Here is a 19900-nt window from a genome sequence, read left to right on the forward strand (position 1 = left end):
CTTCCTTTTGATGCACCCTTTTAGGCATTCTGAGATGCTTCTGGTCTGTACCGAGTATTTGCAACCCACTTGATACAAGTTTCATTCCATGAACTCTGGCAGGGAGGCAGGAAGAGGTTGTTTCAATTTGTAGAGCCTGCTTTTGGGAACCCAATGGAAAACTAGCTACTCAAACAAGTGAGTTACTATAAACCTATCTGCAGATATAGGGGTAGTAATTTATAAACTCCTAAGATTAAGGACAGAAAAGAGGAAGCAAAATAATTCAAACATCTGAAACACCATTACCCTTGTCCCCAGACTTTGCTATTTTAGCTGAAACTGTCATTTATACAGTTTAAACTGTATAAATGTCATTTAAACTGTCTATTTATACAGGTTCCAAGCCTCATGTTTTACCAACTTCTGGGAACCTCCTTTAATCCTCACAGCCCTTTGTCTCACCCTTCTTTATGGATATAGTTAAAAGCCCCCCACCTCCTCCACAAACCCCACCCACCCACAGAGATCTCACTTCAGAGCTTCAACCTGGTGATGCTCAAAACACACCTGACACTATTGGGGCCTCAGTTACTAAATAAATGCAGTGTGTGAATCAGCACTGTACCTGACTCCCTTATTGTAGGGCTTGAAGAATCACCTGATCTCTTCATGTGACATCACAGTCTTGGCCCTGGTCTCATGGCTTAAATCTTCAGGGCCAAATCCTTCCCTTGTGCCAGAAGGGAATGCCCAAAAGAATAGTGCTGCAAAGCACAGGAGGATGAAACATACTTAGCTATCCTGTCGGGGGGACTCTGTATCAGTGGCCAACCCTGAGTCATTCGGCTAGATCACACCACTCAAATCAGCCCGCCACTGCCTTCTGCACCATGCCTCTCAGGCCCTGACTGTGAAGCAGGCTGAAGCTGTAGGGCGTCTTTTGCTGTCCTCTCAGAAAAGTGTGGCTCCCTGGGCACAGAAATAGACTCCTATCCCCACTTCTCACTGGCAGGGCAACACAAACTCAGGTGCAGACACCGAAGAGAGCCAACTTGTTAAGCCAAAGAAATCAAGAACTTAGAACCAAAAGTCAACAGCCACAGGCCTTCCAAAATAGTGGAGAACAGCAAAGAAGAGGACCTCATAGGTCAGTACTCTAGGAGGACCCTGCGAACTGTGGAGGAACATAAGACAGGAAACAGATGAGAAGCAGATGAAGACAGCTTCCTGGCAACGTTCTGGCTACCTCAGGCTCATTTCACCGGGATGTGAACCAATCCTGAGAAAATGGGAATGCTTGCTGAGGATGGCCCCTGCAGAAGCTGGCTGGCAGGGGCCTGAGTGTGTGTGGGGGAGTGGCTTCTGGGATTTGACACAGGCAGAAAAATTTCCCCACCAGCTATCTGCCGCAGATGACTCCACATCTCAGAGCTTGTTATCTTTTCCTCAATATAAGCTGGCTTTCCTAATCTCCTTTTTGAATGGTCGGTGGGAATTCAAATTGCTCAAGTTTAGGCTCATCCTTCAAAATACTCGCTATAACTTTGTCATTTTTCTCATGTTCAAGTTTTCTTTCAGAGTGAGTCTAACGGTGTCTTTATCTAAATTTAATTCTTCAGCCATCATTCACACCACTAACTGCTTGTTCGAGCAAACCACGTCCTTGACTTTCTGGGTATTTTCATCCGTCCCGTGGGTGACTGGGCGACCACTTCCTGCATCCTCTCGGACATCTTCCCGCCCTTCTTTAAACCTTTTGTGCCAGTCAAAAACCCGAGCCCTGGACATCACTCCATCCCCATAGGCTTCTTTCAAAAGATGGTAGGTCTCACTTGCAGACTTGTTCAATTTCACGCAAAACTTGATGCTAATCCTTTGTTCTAAATAGCGGTCACTCATTTTGGCACTAAGCCATACAGGAACGATATGAGGCCAGGACTGTGGGAAACCTGAGGTACTCCTCTCTAGGGTGCTCCTGGCCTAATCGTTTCGCTATTCCTGCGCCTCAGGAAGCCAACAGGGAAGTTACTGCCTTTCTGATTTTTTGCCCTTGGCGTCTAGTCGAGGCGTGAGGCTGTCAATCTCGCACTAGGGGGGTCATAGAGTAACCAAGAGGCAAAGCTAGGAAAAATTAAATCCTCTACAACCCAATGTTTGCGTCCAATCCGTGCGAGTAGTCTGCAAAGCAGTCACCAAGGTGGTCCCGAATCTGTGGCTCTCAAGAGTCTGTGGACGTATAAACAATGGCAACTTAAAACAGGCAGGGAAGACGCAGCCTTGATGGAACGTTCGAGCTCAGCCCAGACCGGCGGACACCCGCACACAGCAAACCTACCGAAGCAACCTGGGGTTCTGCTCGGGCGTCCCGGAGGCTACGCCGCATGCGCAATTTCTTCCCTGCGCGGGTTGGGCGGTGCGCATGCGCACGGAAACAGCCGCGTCGGACTCGGCGCCACACCCGGCCGGACGCGCTCGGGTGCGCATGCCCGCCCGCAGGAGAGGTCGCCGGCGCGGAGGGCGGGGGAGGAGGGCTGAGGGAAGAGAGGGCACCCTCGAGCGCCGGGGTGCATTGTGGGAAGGAGGCGGCAGCGTCCCGGGCGGGCTGGAGGTGCAGCAGCGGCGGCGGCGGCGGTAAATCCTCCCGGCCGCACACAGCAGTGTGGAGCCGCGGCCCCAGCCCAGCCTCGGCCCGCGCGCCCCTCCTGCCCCTCGCGGCTCCGCGCGCCGGCCCCTCCTCCGCGCGCGGCCTCGCGGAGCCGGCCGGCCGGCCCGGCTCCCCTCCCCGGCCCCGCGGGGCGGCCGAGCTGCCCTGACGAGGCGGGGAGGGGAGGGCTGGACCGGCCGGCGGCCGAGCGACCATGCCGAACTTCTGCGCTGCCCCCAACTGCACTCGGAAGAGCACGCAGTCCGACCTGGCCTTCTTCAGGTTCCCGCGGGACCCGGCCAGGTGAGCGGGTCGCGGAAGCGGCGGGGACCGCGGCGCACGTGCGCTCGCGGCCACCCGGCCCGGAGGGTGCCACCCGGGGACGCGACGGTCGCCCGGCTCCGTTCCGTAGCTGTCAGAGAAGGGTTAGGACTCGGGGGCTGCGGCCCCGGGGGCCCTGCCTTCCTCCGCGTCGCCCGTCTCTTCTGGGACAGCGTTTCTGTGGGCAGTCGGGCCGCTTTCTTTGATCTTAAATCAGGTCACAACTGCCGCCTCCTTAGGGACTTGTCATCACCATGTTCAAATGCAGACCGTTACGCATTGTCTCCCTCGGTTATTGTGGGGACCCGCAGAGGGTGCGTGTGAGGGCGTGGGAACAGGTATTGAGACTTCACTCTTTGGGAGGTCGCCCTCCCGCCGGGTCGGACTTTTAGAGACTCGGTGCGATGGGGACCCCGTGTGATTGGCTGCAGGTGTTTCACGCACAGGCCTAGCTCTTGGTTCATTCATTTGGAAATCAGTGCTTAACCGTACGTATTTGAAGCACTCCTGTCAGGTGCTGGAGACCCGACTGGATTCAGTGACGTCCGCAGAAAGCGCGTAGTCCGTGGAGGGAGCGGATCTGTCAACAGGCATTGGAATGTAGCATGGCATTTATTAGTCGAGCAGATATTTATTGAAAGCCTACAATTGGCAGAAGTTGTCCTGAGCACTAGGGTGGATGACCCGAACCAGCTCTCGGAGGTTACATTCAAGCCTTGGGAAATTGGCTAGTAAAATGTTCATGATAGTGCGTCCAATAATGAAAAGTCTCCTGAGGAAAAATACAGCAGAGTGTGGAAGGGATTTTAGCCAGGGAGTAGCTGGAAAGACAGCTCAGCGCCAAAGGGCCCTGCTGCACTTGCAGAAGACCCGGGTTCTGCACCAGCCTCAGGTGACTTAACACAGTCACCACAGTTCAGGGGATCCCACAACCTCTTCTGGCTTTCGTGAGTACCAGGCACGCTCGATGTGCAAGACACTCATGCACGTAAAGTAAGTAAGAGTTTTAAAAGGAATTATAGCTAGGAGGTGGCATACGCCTTTAATCCCAGCAACTTGGGAGGCAGACGCAGGTGGATCACTTGAGATCGAGGCCAGCCAAAGCTACACAGAGAAACCCTGTCTTGAAAAACCAAAGGGGGAAAAAAAAAGTGTAGCCAGAGAACTGAGCATGGTGACATGGTCTATAATCTCAGCTCTGAGGAGTCAGGAAAATTGAGTTTTGAAGTTGACCTGGGTTAAACTAAGTCTCAGGCCACCAAGGGCTATAGTGTGAGATCTTGTTTAATTCATCCATTTAAAAAAAAAAAGAAAGAAAAAGCCCTGTAACAAGGGAGGCACAATTGCTATTTTGAACAAAGGGAACAAAAGTCTCCCCACAGTGAATTTGAGCAAAAAAAAAAAAAAAAGAAAAGAAAAGAAAAAGAAATAGGGGAGGGGACAGTTTTGAGATATGTTGGAAAAGCATCTGGAAACAGTAAGAGGGAAGTCAAGGCCTGATTGCTGATGAGGTGTATAAGGAGTCACAAATTGTTTAGGAAATTGTTGCCTGTGGAAAACACTCTGGTATTTATTCCCAGTGAAGTGGGAGAGTTTAGAGTTGAGAGAGTTTTTAACAGAATTACTGGCTGCTTTTTGGCTGTAGGGAAGCAAAGGTGAACCCATTGGAAGACCTGTGAAAGACTGTTGCGGTAATCCAGATCAGTAGAAGTGGGGGAAGAGGTGAATTGATGCACTTAGTAAGGCTTGACAGTGAAACCAACAGGATTCACTAGTAGTTTGGGTGTGGGTTACAAAACAGTCAAGGGTAACTCCCGAGGTTCTGTGTGTGATATGAGTGTGGTTAGGCACATGTATGAGTGTGGCTATGCAGAGGCCAGAGGGGACTTCAGGTGTCAGTTCTCTCCTTCCTTTGAGACAGGGTCTCTGAACCTGTAGCCAGGCTAGTGGCCAGCAAACCCCAGCAATCCTCCTGTCTCCACTCCCCACAGCACCTGCACAGCTCTTTCTGTGAGTGCAGCAGTCTGAACTCGGCTTCCCATGCTTGCAAAGTAATTCTCCCGCTTAGTCTTCTCTCTAGACTCCTGAGATTTCAAAATAAGAAAGACTAGGAAACAACAGTTTGTTGGGGGTGGGGAATTAAAGGTTTGGTTTGTAATGTGACATCTGACAGGCTTGGTGAGCATTGGAGAGATGGCTTCAGCCAAAGGATGGAATTCAGCACCAAAGAGCTTGATATGCATGTATGAGGCTCTAGGTTCTGTCCCCTGTACTGGGGAAAATAGGGATCTTTATACCACATATGGACTGGGGGATCTTTTCTCTTTTCTTGTTTGTTTGTTTCTTTCTTTCTTTCCTTTCTCTCTCTCTCTTTCTTTCTTTCTCTCTCTCTCTTTCCCTCCCTTCCTTCCTTCCTCCCTTCCTTCCTTCCTCCCTTCCTCCCTTCCTCCCTTCCTCCCTTCCTTCCTTCCTTCCTTCGCCTGGAACTCACTTTGTAGACCAGGCTGGCCTCAAACTCAGAGATCTGCCTGCTTATGTCTCCTGAGTACTGAGACCAAAGGTGTGCACCACCACCCTTGGCATAAATTTCTGGGTTGGTTGTTTGTGTTAAGACATGGTTTCTCTGTGTATCCCTGGGTTGGCTTTGTAGACCAGTCTGGCCTCAAGCTCCCAGAAATCAAACTGCCTTTGCCTCTGCTGGGATTAAAGGCATGTGCTACCATGCCTGGATAGATTTCTGTTTTAAGTCTATTTATAAATATGTTTATATATTTTGAACCAACCTTGGATATGTGGTTTGTGGCTTTTTAAAAGAGATCTTTGTCTATTCAAAATATACTTAATTTATTAATTTATTTATTAGAAAAATGGGCTTTCAGGCTAGCCTAGAATTTACTGTTACCCAGGCAGGCCTTGAACTAGCTACAATCCTCCTGCTTTACTCTCCTGAGTGAACCACCATGCCCAGCTTGTTTTATCTTTAATATTTAGATTTATAGTCACTCAGAACATATTTTTGTTTATGTTGTGAAGATTTATTTTTTTCATACGGATATCTTACTCAGTACTGTTTTTTTAAAGACAAAAACATTTATCTTCACTTCTGTTAATGCTACTTTGGGTTTTTTTTTATTGTTTTCGAAAGATTTTTTTTGTTTTGTTTTGTTTTGGGGATTGAATTGAATCAGAAAATCAATTTAGGGGGAATGATTTGTTTAGAGTTAAATTTTTCATGAACTTCTGTACCTCTGTGTTTAAGAGAGACTTTATACATCTTTTCTTTCCCAATATTTATTCCTAGATGTTTGATGTGGAAATGCATAGGATTAGTCAGTTTGATCTTTTTGGCCCACATCTATTCAGTTCTTGAGTTGCTGTTGGTATCAAAGAACTGATTTTACTTTAAACCAGAGGTAGTGTGGACAGCAGTATCCTGTGTGGAGGATCTCCAGAGACTGATAATTTAAAAATGTAACTGTAGGAATTTGGCATACTATTTTATAATAAGGCATTTTTGTGCCTAATATTTGTATTTTGAAACAGAATGTTTATAATCATAATTTACAACTGTGTAAAATATTAAAATATGGATACCTTAGGCATGGTAACTGATTGATACAATACTTTTTTAAAAAACATTTTTATTTGTTTATTATGTGTACTCTGTTCTGCCTGCTTTTTAGAAGAGGCCACCAGATCTCATTATAGATGGTTGTGAGCCACCATGTGGTTGTCAGGACTTGAACTCAGGACCTCTGGAAAAACAGCCAGTGTTCCTAACCTGTGAGCCATCTCTCCAGCCCCCAGCATAATACTTTTTGGCTAAATGAAATGATACACAATTTAGGCATATGGTTTTAGTCTAGGTGTGCAAATCATATCAGTCACTGTGGCTTCACCTACTTAAGAGTACAATAAGTGCCGGGGTTAATGTAGAGTAAGACCTAAAAGGATCGGGGTGCTGTGGTGCCTTTCTTTAAGGCCAGCCTTGTCTGTACATCTGGTTCCAGGCCAGCCAGGCATACATAATGAGACCCTGTCTCAAAAACAAACAAAAATAAAGTAAAAGACATAAAAGAATATATATGTGAATGTTAATATATATTATACTTGTAACATAATAATATACTCTTGTTATAATACATTATAATATATAAATAGGACATGAATTTGCTTTCAAACTTATGACACTTTTTCCATGGCATAACTTTTGTTTTTCGTAACTTGTAATGAGGGAAAGATCCAGTTGTAACCATTAGGGAATTATTATTATAATATTTATAATTATTAATTATAATAATTAATAATTATAAACATCTTAATTCTTAATTTCTTGATCTGTATTTACCTTTGGAAAGACTTGGACCCCTTAGTAAGTGCTTAGTAAACATTGTTATTTGCTTTTCTGAAATCTTAAGCGCTAAACACATGTACTTACCTTATTAGCATTTTCAATACTTTTTGTATAATAGTGTGCAGTTGCTTTTTCTGTATTCTTGGAGTTTGCTTTTTTTATTTGAAACCTATATTCTTGTGTGAACTAAATCTTGTTTGTTATTAGGCGAATGAATATGTCCTTTATGCTCATACGAGGTACTGTAGTTGTTTGTAGAACTGTAGTGCTGGTGGTATCTCATTAGTGAAGAAAATGTTAGGGTGAAATTGTGAAGGAAATGTTAGGCTGTTGGCATTGTGCTTGAGTAACTGCTGCTGCTGGTTGAGTTCTCACTGGTTTGTAGATGTCTTGCCTGAACAAATTATTTCCTGACTTTGTATCTGAAGGGGTTATTCTAAAGGATGTCTCCAGATTGTGCTCTCGATTAAGTACAGCAGGGATCCACTCTTAATAATACATACTTGCCTTAGAGCAAAATTAATTTTTTTGTTTGATTTTTGAGGTCTCACTATGTGGTCTTGCCTGGCTTGAAACTCATTGGAAACTGTCTTCCTCTGCTTCCCAGGTGCTAGGACTAAAGGCATGTTCCACCATGCCTGGCTCTAATTAGGTTGAGACTTGTATGAGAGCTGAGGCTGCTCTCAAATTCAGTCTTTTGCCTCAATCTCCCAAGTGCTGAGACTATAGGAGTGTAATGCTATACCTGGCCCAAACGCTAAAATGTAAATTCTGAGTTTATATTTCATAATTTTATTTTGGTTTTATTTATAGATGCCAGAAGTGGGTTGAGAATTGTAGAAGAGCAGACTTAGAAGATAAAACACCTGATCAACTAAATAAGCATTATCGACTATGTGCCAAACACTTTGAGACCTCCATGATCTGTAAAACTGTAAGTAATAGCCAGCTTGGCTTCTGTTTCTCTGTTGCTGTATTTTGTGTGCATTGTACGTTTTTATTTATTATTGGACTGTCTACCTATACCCTACCATCTAAGTTGAAGATGCATTTGGAGTTTAGTAGTATCTTGTTCTCAAAAACTTGATTTTTTTAAAACCCTGTTCTTGAAGCCCCATCTCCCTTCACTAGAGGTAATACCTTTTAAGCTGTTCAGTGTACACATGTTTCTATACATGTGTATAGAAAATGTAAGTGTATACTACTCTGTGTACTTATATCAAGCAATTTTTCTAGAATTTTGTTTATTTATTTTTTTATGTGGTTCTGGGGCTAGAACCTGGAGCCTTCCTTATGCTAGGCAAGTACTCTACCACTGAGTTAGCCCGGACCCCTCTCTAGAGCATTCTTGTGAATAACAGTCTCATCTAGGAATGATATTCTTTGTGTTCATAATTTACTGTCCTTTTAAGAACTGACACTTTGTTTTTAGTATCTAATTCGTAAGGACTAGCTAGAACAAGAATCAATATAACACAGGTAACATGACGTTCTGGCACACTGACCTTTCCTTTCTGGGCCCCTCTTTCTAAAGAGATCAAACCAGGTAGCCTTTTCTGAATTGTTACTTAAAATTTCTAATGTTTTAGGACTCTGTTATTGCTGTGAATCATAAAGGCAGAGCCAGGCAGATTTGATTGACATGTGTGAACCACTATAAAAACTAATAAGGAAGAGTGTTGTAAATCCATAGTGTTCTTAGTTAGGTATAATTAACATTTTATAATAGGTTTAGTATAGACATAAATTTGAAGGTACACTATGTAATTGTGCAGCAATTTTTTAATATATTTTTAGATGCATTTTGCAGAGGCATCAGAAAACTAAAGAATGATTGGGTTATTTTATTCCTCAATATTAATTGAAGCAAATACTTGTGAAGTCATTGGGAGGGAGCAGTTCTGGTTCAACAATTTAATCACAAATATTTCAGAGATTTTTTTTTCTTTTTTTTTGCCTTGCCTTGTTACAAGCATAATACTGATCAGCCAAAAGGTTTCATATGCCTAAAAAGCAAACTACTTTTTTGTTCTTGACATTAAATAAAAATATCAAAAATTAAATACATGAACCATGCCTTTTTTATTTTTATTTTAGTATAGTAAATATAATCTTTTAACTGCATAATTTTCAGATTAATTTGAAAAATTTAAAATATAGCTCCCTATTGTAGTTGACTTTATTCAGCATACAGAATAGAAAGATTAGCTAGTTTTGCTCTTTTTAATTTTCCAAAGAGTCTTTCATCTTGAATAAATTAACGAAAATGTGAGAAATATTTTTTCTGTTTGTGTAGAACAAGCAGCTGTTGAAAGATGGCCTATACAATAATTGTATTGAAACATGTAAGCTCTTTGTCTTCATTAGTTTGGCATTTAAGATCTTGTTAACATACATCAGTAGTTCTGCTAAAGCCAAAATTTTTATTATCTTTGATGTTGAGTAAGGTCAGTGTAGTTCCTTTATATTAGCAAAGATTAAATCTTGGTATAAAGTTTAAAATTGTTCATATGAGTTAGATATAATCTTCCTGAAATGTGTGTTTATAAATGAACATAGAATGTTCCATTTTTCATTCACATTCTAATTTTTCTGACCTTTGCTTTGTCTGCTAGAGTAAATTGCATTCATTCATTCATTTATTCATTCATTCACTTATTCATTCATCCACTTATTTATCCACTTATTTATCTACTTATTTATCTATCTATCTATCTATCTATCTATCTATCTATCTATCCACTTATTTATTTATTTATTTTTTTAGGTGTCTTATTCCTCCCCCAGTCACCCAGCTATTTGATGTGAACTGTTTATTTTGAGACTTTGGCTTAGTGAGGAAGTGGAAAAACCTGGATTATCATGCATTTTGCTTTTCTTTGTAGTTTTGTCCATAACCAATCCCAACCTAAACTTTCTGGTAGACTGAGAGTATTTAGTCCAGCATAGAAACTGAGTATCACTAAGAAATTACCCAAAAAAAAAAAAAGAAATAAATAAATAAATTACATTTTAGCTTGGCATGGTGGCTCTACATGTACTGTAATTTCTGCAGTCAGGAGGCAGAGGTAGATGGAATTGTGAGTTGAGGCCCACCTGAATAATATAATGAAGCTATGTCCCAACATACCAAAAATTAAATATAGTAATAATAAATCAAGACTTCCTTTTATTCTCTGTGCTGTGTGGGGTTGAATTAGGAAACACTCATTCTAAGTAGCAATTCTCTCAAGAGTATTTTCATCCTCTCTTTGGTTGGAAGACAAGGAATCTGTTCCACTTAGATATATTTTCCTGTCCTATTTTTTTTCCAACCTTCGTTACCAAGGTAAAGCAATTTAGAGAGCTTTTTTTTTTTTTTTTTAAGAAATCAGCTTTGAAATAATCATTACTACCAAGAAACAAGGTTTCTCTGTGTAGCTTTGGCTGTTCTGGACTCTCTTTGTAGACCAGGTTGGCCTAGAGCTCACAGTGATCCACCTGTCTCTGCCTCTGTCTCTAGAGTGGCATGCGCCACCACTGCTGGGCAAGAAAGTTCTTTCAGATGAACTGTAATTTGTGTTTTTTGCTGTAACTGGAGGGAGAAATAAAAACCACTGTCTCTTTGGACTAGCTAGTGGGATAACAGTTATTCATCAGTTACTCTCCTTAATTAATGTCTTGTCCCATCTTCCTCTTGGCTCACTATGGAAGACTGTCACTGCTTCAGACAAGGTACAAAGCAGGGCAGAGGAAGGTGCTTCTTCAGTGATATGATCATTGGGTCAAGAAGGGAGTTTAGAAATACCTAATTGAGTATTGGTAGAGCTGTGGTTGTGTATTTTGTTATCCTTAGTATGTTAATAATTTCATCTTGGAATATGATCTACTCACACCTGACTCCTATTTAGAAAAAGAAAGTGAGGTCTAAAAAGGGAGTTAGTTTTACTAGGGCTTCTTAATGAGTTGTTAGTTAAGTTAATGTTACTGTGCCTTTATATTTCCTGGTACTAACAACAGCAGTGGTACGAACCTCAGGTAAGGAAGGAATGTTGTGATTGAACATGAAAGGGTGTAGATCATTGGGAAACATGTGATTCCTATAGATTTGGTAGCTCATGGAAGGACAGAAAAGGTAAGCTCTCCAGAAGGCATTGGAGTTTGCAAGTCTGTACTTTAGAGATAGGTAAAGAAGTGCTGGAGAAGTCATTAATGTAGAATTTTATTTACCTTCTTTTGAAGGACCATCTCTGAATTGGTACATTTTTTTTTTTCAGAGTCCTTATCGGACAGTTCTTCGAGATAATGCAATACCAACAATATTTGATCTTACCAGTCACTTGAACAATCCACATAGCAGACACAGAAAACGAATAAAAGAATTGGTATGTGTGGCTCTTCAGCTTTCCCATCTCTCCATAATCCTGTTAAATAAGTATGGAAGCATTTGTTAACAATTTATCCAAGTTCTGTGTCTCACACGTAGTATGCTCAGAAATGAAGGCAATGCTTATTAAGACAGTCAGTCTGTCTTAGTACTAGTTAAATTGGAAAAACTTTCCAAATACAGCCAGTTGGTGCTGTTGAGTTGGAGCAAAGTGCTGTTGACTACAGGCCACTAGCTCATGGCTTTCCTGGGACTGAAGCAAGGAAAATGAAACTGCTGTGTTTCCAGGATTCAGCACAAAAGAATAAAGAAAAAGAAAGTATTGGAACTTGAGATCTGGATTGTTTTAGAGAGAAGGATTTCACTATTTTTGTTGACAGGTTCTAGAAAAAGTTTAAAAAACTTTGTATTAAACCTTAAAAAAAAAAGTAGCTTTGTATGTCCTATTCTTTATTTATATGTGCTTTTTTCGTCCTTTGCTACCTTTCAGATCTGATAGCTGAAACCAGCCTATCTTTTGTTAACCTTAGGTGAACACGATTACTGACAAATTACCACTATCAAGGCCCTTTTTGTTCAGTTTTGTTCCATTTTTGTAATTATTTATACATTAATTAAATACACGAGTAGTGGCATGCATATGCACGCTCCAGGGCAAACTTTAGGAATTGGTCGCTCCTACCTTTGGAGCCCTAGGATGGGCTTGTGTGGCACAAGCCATTACCTGCTAAGCCAGCTTCCTGCTTAGCTCCCCTTATCTGGTTTTGAAGACAAGATCCTGTTGTTAGCTCTTCAGAGGTTTGGGTTTTGTTTTGTTTTGTTTTGTTTTGTTTTGTTTCGAGGAAAGTTTGCATATTGTAGATATTGCCCTTAAAAGTTAGGTGGGACTCAGTGAAGTCCTCATTGCTTGGAATAGGTGTAAGGTTTTCTTTGCCTGCCCGGTTTCTTGGTTTTCTCTCTTCTTGTGGTTTGTGTTTTCAAAAGTTTGTGATCTTCATCTAGATTTTTTTTTTTAATGCTTTGCTTTCTCTGCTCCTGAAACTATTTCAGTAGTGTTTTGGAATTGGTAGTTAATCAGCAATCACTCTATCTTACTAATGTCCTCTTGATTGGGGAAGTATCTTTCTGTTTTGTTTTAAGCTTCCTGGATGTTTTGGCTCATGTGTGTTTATTCCAGCTTAGAGGTGTGACGCTTTCCCTCCTTAGCTCAGGCTGCATAGGCTTGATTGTCCTAGACGCTCTTTGTAGACCAGGCAGGTCTCAAACTCACAAAGATCTGACTGTTTCAGTCTCTTAGTGTGCTGGGATTAAAGGCCTGTGCCACCACACCTGGCCTTCTCCTAATTCTTTAACTACAGTTATTGTTCTTGTTTGTAAAACCTTGATGTTTTTTGCAGGTGTTAAGTGATGCATAGAGGATACCTATAGTCCACAGATCTTGTTTGTGCATCTCTGTTGTCCTTGAAGTCTGGCATCGTAATTCTCACCTCTCTTCAAGGAATCCACTTTTCCTTCCTGAAAGTTTTTGAGCTTTTTATTGTGGACATTTATATTTTATTGGACAGGGTTGATGCCCAAGCACCACCAATACCTTTTTATTTTTTAAAAAACAGATGCCATAGTATGTTTTCATTCCCTTTATTATCTAGTCTTTTGACCATTTTACATCTTAGTGTTTCACACTTAATTTTGCTTCCTCGTTTTTCTCTGGTGTTTCTGGTAGATGAATGCTGACGCTTACGTGGCAGTTCTTTGCATTCGCTTTCTTCTGAGTAGTCTGTCCGATGGTGAAGATGCCTCTGCCTGTTCTGTGGCTGTTGCATCCCTGTACCATTTTTCATGGCAGGTGCACTTCCACGCTTGGCGTCCGTTAGCTGTTGCCCTCTGGGTTAGGAGGGACCAGTCCAGCTGACCAGCCTGCTAATGTTTCTTGTTAGTAGTGGTGTCCAGAGCTGCCATCAGGTACTGCTATCTCTGGCTTCTGTTGGCACTGTTGTTTTCCTGCCACAGATAGTATAAGAGATTATGATGTAAACATTAGAGAGCATTGAGGGGAGAATTAAAGATAAATCTGGACAGTGCTTTCTTAGTCTACCTATGAGTGTTGGTTTGGGGCATGGTTATTTCTCTTCTGAGCTAATGCTGTCACTTTCTGTTTCCTAGCCACTTCTCATTACCTTCTGTAGCTTCTGTGATTCAGCAGCCTCCTTGTTTAGTGACATCTTTAGGGTTAGATTTATAAGAGGAATCTGTTGCGTCCTCTTGAATTTGATCCTAAGTATTGTGGTGTACCTTCATCCCATTTATTACTCAACACACATTTGTCCGGTTAGGATACTTCAGGGAGAAAGAGGTTAAATAGCATCTGCTTTTTCTTTTAGTACTCTATTTTAAACTTGGAATCATGAGCACATTACATAGTTTTGTTTCCTATCATTTTTTGAAGGATGCATTCTACATGAAGAATTGATGCTCTTTGAAGCTAAGGATATAGTTCAGTTGATTACAGTGCTTACATAACATGCATGAAGTCCTGCGTTTGATCACTAACACCACATAAACCAGCAAGGTGAAGGCAAGATGATCAGAAGTTCAGGGTCATCCCCAGCTACTTAGTGAGTTCAAGAGCAGCCTGGAATACATGAGATACTTTTCTTTAAACAACAACAGTAACAGGACCCCTTAAACTCTTAAATGAGAACATTTTCGTTCAATACAGCCTTTTTGTAAGTCTAAGATGATTTACTAGAGGTGATTTTTCTTAATTTTTTTTTCTTTTTTAGAGTGAAGATGAAATCAGGACACTGAAACAGAAAAAAAGTAAGTGATAGTGTTAATGACTCAGCCCTGAATGCCTTTTTAAAAGGCCTTGACCTGGTAAGAACAAATAAATATGTTTTATTTTCAAAACCTCCCTTGAGAGTGAATGTAAAAGTGTGGTTGACTCTGTCCTGCGGCCTGGAATTGTTACAGACTAAAGTCTTAGTTCATTCTGTCTTTGCAAAGGATTGCTGTGCTATATGCATTGCCATTACAGAGTTCAGAGGGAGTCTTTCTCACCTTGAGGTGCTCTCAGTGTGGTAGTAGTGGCAGACCACAGAGGAGCCCACTCCAGTTCTCCCCATGTACCCTGTATACATAACTATTTCTTGGCCTGAGGATTAATTGCTGTAGAAACAGTTGGTACATGGGCTGTCGTGTTTACAGAGTCTTTGTAGGTACTGATATGTATGCTGTGCTATCAGAAGGCGAGGCTAGAAGCTGTTTCTGTTCTTAACAGTTGCCCCCATTTCTCCTCTATCCTGTCGTGCTACTATACACATAAGCTTTGATTGATATCATTCTGTCATTCTGGTGCTTTTTAAAATTCTCACAGTAGTTCCATCATTAGTAATATTGTTTTCCTTTATAGATGAGGAAACAGACTCAGCAAAGAAAGACAGGAAAAATATTCAATACAAACATAGAGTAGTATAAGACAGGCTGCTGCAGTAACCACACTCTTAGTGTTTTTAGGGTTTCTAATAGCCAGTGGTGGGCGGCCAGTGAGCCCGGTGGAGAGAGCACAGAGTTCAGAACTTGCAGAGTTGTAGCTGCCATTGAAGTACTGAGGGCTTTGTAATTAGTGACAACATGGCCAGGCTTCATGAGGCACTACAGACTCTAGGAAAGGCAACTATGTGGACAGAAGGGCCAGAACTAGAGGAACTTGTATATGGGTGACTCACGTACGGAAAGGTGTCCAAAGAAGAGAGACTGGAAACACTCTATATGCTTTGTGCTTTGTTGAGCAATTTTTTGAAATAATATAGTAGGATAAATACTTGTTGATTGGAAATGAAGGGATAAAGGAGGATAGAAGGGAGAAGGGACAGCAAAGAAGGCAAAGATGGCAGCTATCCAGGTTAACCTTTTTCTAGGTGGTATATATAATAGAGAAGGAGCCATGTGCATTGCTCCTGGACTCAACTGGGCCCTGGTGAACTCTGAGAGCCTGGGATGCCTAGAAGTACAGCTTGCACAGTCCCAGTCACTCTAGACTTTGCTCTTACCAGGCAGCCTGCTTGTTTCTGGCACCTTAGTGCTTTGACTGGAGTACGCACACCAGCCACCTAATGTGCCTTCCCTGTCTGTGTCCTACATACTCATGTCATTGCCAAGTGCAACTTTGTGTTCAGCTGTTTTCTGTCCCTCGGTGATGCTGTGCAATTTTTTTTGGTGGCCATCTCATAGACTTAAAGAGCTGCATTTTAAATAATTCTTCAGCTTTTAATTCTTTTCCTGAAGCCATTATTGGCCTGCATGACTATAAACAGGGCAGGTTCCCCATCCAGATTTGAAGAGACAAGGCTGAGCTTTCTGGTATTCTAACATTAGCTATGCCCTGTTCTCTGACTCTGTATTATGCTGGTTTTGTAGAACTGTCATATAGAAGTGTGGCTTAGCAGTTAGGTAGAAGTAGCATCTCTGTGGGTTGCAGATTTCATTTATTTTATCCTTGTAAATGTATCTGTGGCTTTGTCATTTACTGTCATTATTTGTCGAGTGGGGTTGATTCCATCTGCCTGAAGAAAGAGTGTGATACCCGTAAAATGCTGGACACAGTGTGCCTGTGGAAATACTTGTTCTCCTCACCTGGGCATGGACCGTTTGTCACTCATGTTAATAGTTTGTGAAGTGCCTTGTAAGTTTGTTAAAAATGGTTCATATTTTATGACAGCATTTACGTTTATTAAAATCTGTGGTATTTTCTTTCCTTTTAATTTGTCTTCTACTCTGTTGATGTTCTATTAATGGTGAATGAATGAGTTTGTAGATTTTAAATATTTAGCCAATCAAAAGTGTAATCTGTCTTGTCTTTTATGATTCCTCATGAATCTGTTTGTAAAACTCTTTGTTTTCCAGTTGAGGAAACTTCTGAACAAGAACAAGAAACTAACAGCAATGCTCAAAACTCCAATGCAGAAGGGGGAAATCAGCAGGATGGAAATGTGTTGCCTTTAACCCTTGAAGAAAAGGAGAACAAAGAGTACCTCAAATCATTATTTGAGATTCTGATTCTCATGGGAAAGCAGAACATACCCTTGGATGGGCATGAGGCTGACGAGATCCCAGAAGGCCTCTTTGCTCCAGATAACTTCCAGGCGCTCCTGGAGTGCCGCATCAATTCTGGAGAAGAGGTTCTGAGGAAGCGCTTTGAGACCACGGCGGTCAACACGTTATTCTGCTCTAAAACTCAGCAGAGACAGATGCTGGAGATCTGCGAAAGCTGCATTCGGGAGGAGACGCTCAGGGAAGTGAGAGACTCGCACTTCTTTTCCATTATCACAGATGATGTGGTAGACATAGCGGGAGAAGAGCACCTGCCCGTGCTGGTGAGGTTTGTCGATGAAGCTCATAACTTGAGAGAAGAGTTTATGGGTTTCCTGCCGTATGAAGCTGATGCAGAGATTTTGGCTGTGAAATTTCACACTACAATAACTGAGAAATGGGGATTGAATATGGAGTATTGTCGTGGTCAAGCTTACATTGTGTCCAGTGGATTTTCTTCCAAAATGAAAGTTGTTGCTTCAAGACTTTTAGAAAAATATCCCCAGGCTGTCTACACACTCTGCTCCTCCTGTGCCTTAAATTCGTGGTTGGCAAAGTCTGTCCCGGTGATGGGTGTGTCCGTGGCTCTAGGAACGATTGAGGAAGTCTGTTCGTTTTTCCATCGGTCACCACAGCTGCTTTTAGAACTCGACAATGTAATTTCTGTTCTTTTCCAGAACAGTGAAGAACGGGGTAAAGAGCTGAAGGAAATTTGCCATTCCCATTGGACAGGCAGGCATGATGCCTTTGAGATCTTAGTGGATCTACTACAAGCACTTGTTTTATGTTTAGATGGTATAAATAGCGACACAAATATTAGGTGGAATAACTGTATAGCTGGACGAGCATTTCTACTCTGTAGTGCAGTGACAGATTTTGATTTTATTGTTACCATTGTTGTTCTTAAAAATGTGCTATCTTTTACAAGGGCCTTTGGGAAGAATCTCCAGGGACAAACCTCTGACGTCTTCTTTGCAGCCAGCAGCTTGACTGCGGTACTGCATTCACTTAACGAGGTGATGGAAAATATTGAAGTTTATCATGAGTTTTGGTTTGAGGAAGCCACAAATTTAGCAACCAAACTTGACATTCAGATGAAACTCCCAGGGAAGTTCCGGAGGGCCCAGCAAGGTAACCTGGAACCTCAGCTAACCTCTGAGAGTTACTATAAAGACACCCTCAGTGTTCCAACAGTGGAGCACATTATTCAGGAGCTTAAAGATATATTTTCTGAACAGCACCTCAAGGCTCTGAAATGCCTATCTCTGGTACCCTCAGTGATGGGGCAGCTCAAATTCAACACATCAGAAGAGCACCATGCTGACATGTACAGAAGTGACCTACCCAATCCCGACACGCTCTCCGCCGAGCTTCACTGTTGGAGGATCAAGTGGAAACACAGAGGGAAAGATATCGAGCTCCCGTCCACCATTTATGAAGCCCTCCATCTTCCTGACATCAAGTTTTTTCCTAATGTGTATGCCTTGCTGAAGGTCCTGTGTATTCTCCCTGTGATGAAAGTTGAAAATGAGCGCTATGAAAATGGACGAAAGCGTCTCAAAGCATACTTGCGGAACACGTTGACAGACCAGAGGTCAAGTAATCTGGCTTTGCTTAACATAAATCTTGATATAAAACATGATCTGGATTTAATGGTGGACACATACATCAAACTGTATACAAATAAATCAGAGCTTCCTACAAGTAATTCAGAAACCATTGAAAATACTTAAAAGATTTTAAAAATGGCCGTTGTCTTATATTTGCTGTTTGGAAGAAAAGCGTAAGGTATAGTAGGCCAGTTAATCACTGCGCACCTTGCCGGTAGACCTCCAGTTGAACACTTCATTAGCTATTGGTAATCCACATATTTAAATAGCCCCTGTTTGAACTCTCATGCTGTCAATACCTGTCTGTTCTTCCGAAGTTGGCATTGGGAGTTCCAAAGTGCTTCTGTGCTAGTGGCACTCTGGAGATGTTTTCAGTTACAAGTCGTTTTAGATTTAACATTATCACTGTGGAGCTAGTTGTCAGTTACTGACTTATCAGGCCTTTGGAAAATGAATTTTGTGAGAGAAATATATTTTATGATGTGTTACAATGAAGTACGCCATTGACCTTTGACTTGTAGGAGTTATAGGTGTAAAATCTGTGGTAGCAGCACTTGGAAGGCAGGGGCATGAGAATCACAAGTTTTAGGCCAGTCTGGGCCACACAGTGAGACCCTGTTTCAAAAAAAAAAAAGAATGAGGACTGTGGTGGAGCTCTTGCGTAACATGTGCAAGCCCTAGGCTCATGCCTCAGTACAGCAAAGCAAAAGACAATAAAATCCAGCTGTGTAATGGACAGTCACAGGAATTACGAGAGAAGTTTGTGAGCTCAGCAAGCAGCTCTCATGTAGATTCTGTCAGGATGGAAGAACCTCAAAGGAACAAGTTATGGCACTGTTCTCCACATTTGGTCGTCGCTGTTTACACTCCTTTGTTGAGCCCACATTTTCACAGGCTTTTTCGCAGGTAAATTCACTTCTGCTTCATGGTGAAGACAGACCCAGAGGCTATCCGTACAGGCAGTGGACTTGTCTGTTTTCTTCTGTCTTTTTACATGATTATGTCTACTGCCTCATCTTGATTCATAAGCAAAACCTACAAAAATAAATGCTTTGTGGTTTATCTAAAAAATAATACAGAAAAATTGCTGTTATTTTTGGTGAATAAAATCAATTTTGTATAGTTTATTTCAATCTAAATAAAATGTGAATTTTGTTTAAATTTCAGATGAGGTATTTTTCGCAAGTCAGAACACATTCTTGTGTATTTTCTTAAAATGTCTATTTTATAATCAGCCTTACAATTTTTACAATTCGAGATGAACTATTTTCCAGTTTTTATTTTTATGTTTGTGTTTTAAGGTGTAGGAAAACAAAATTATATCAGTAACTGATTTGCTAAATTTATATTACAGCCCTTGTGGCTGGTTAAAATGTTGATGGGTGAATTCTATAACTTAGTTGCGCTGTTTAGTATTGAGGTGAGTTAATGTTATTTGAGCCTTAGCAGAATTGGAGGCGTTTGCTGTAGTAGTGGGTCGGGCCTGGTAGACGTGTCAGATCAGGACACGCTTCTCGTTCAGGTTGTAAGAG

General features: G+C 41.6%; 2 protein-coding genes across 3 annotated transcripts; one reads left to right on the forward strand and one right to left on the reverse strand.

Moving 5' to 3' along the window:
• Positions 1-1105: 1105 nt before the first annotated feature.
• Gvqw3 (GVQW motif containing 3) lies at positions 1106-2278 on the reverse strand. The gene is given in 3 exon segments (XM_055623023.1): positions 1106-1474; positions 1477-1530; positions 1533-2278. Coding segments are annotated over 3 exon segments (642 nt in total). The 5' UTR covers positions 1882-2278; the 3' UTR covers positions 1106-1235.
• A 401-nt stretch (positions 2279-2679) lies between these two features.
• Thap12 (THAP domain containing 12) lies at positions 2680-19529 on the forward strand. 2 transcript variants are annotated; one of them, XM_055623561.1, is made up of 5 exons: positions 2680-2929; positions 8115-8235; positions 11558-11665; positions 14451-14487; positions 16573-19529. In XM_055623561.1, the coding sequence occupies exons 1-5, from the start codon at positions 2841-2843 to the stop codon at positions 18489-18491; spliced, it is 2274 nt and encodes a 757-aa protein (XP_055479536.1). In that variant the 5' UTR covers positions 2680-2840; the 3' UTR covers positions 18492-19529. The 2 variants fall into 2 exon arrangements, with proteins under 2 accessions (XP_055479536.1, XP_055479537.1); XM_055623562.1 differs by lacking the exon at positions 11558-11665.
• The last annotated feature ends 371 nt before the right edge of the window (positions 19530-19900 follow it).

Source organism: Psammomys obesus, unplaced genomic scaffold (genome assembly GCF_907164565.1).
Source record: "Psammomys obesus unplaced genomic scaffold, mPsaObe1.curated_primary_1811, whole genome shotgun sequence".
Classification (NCBI taxonomy): Eukaryota; Metazoa; Chordata; class Mammalia; order Rodentia; family Muridae; genus Psammomys; species Psammomys obesus.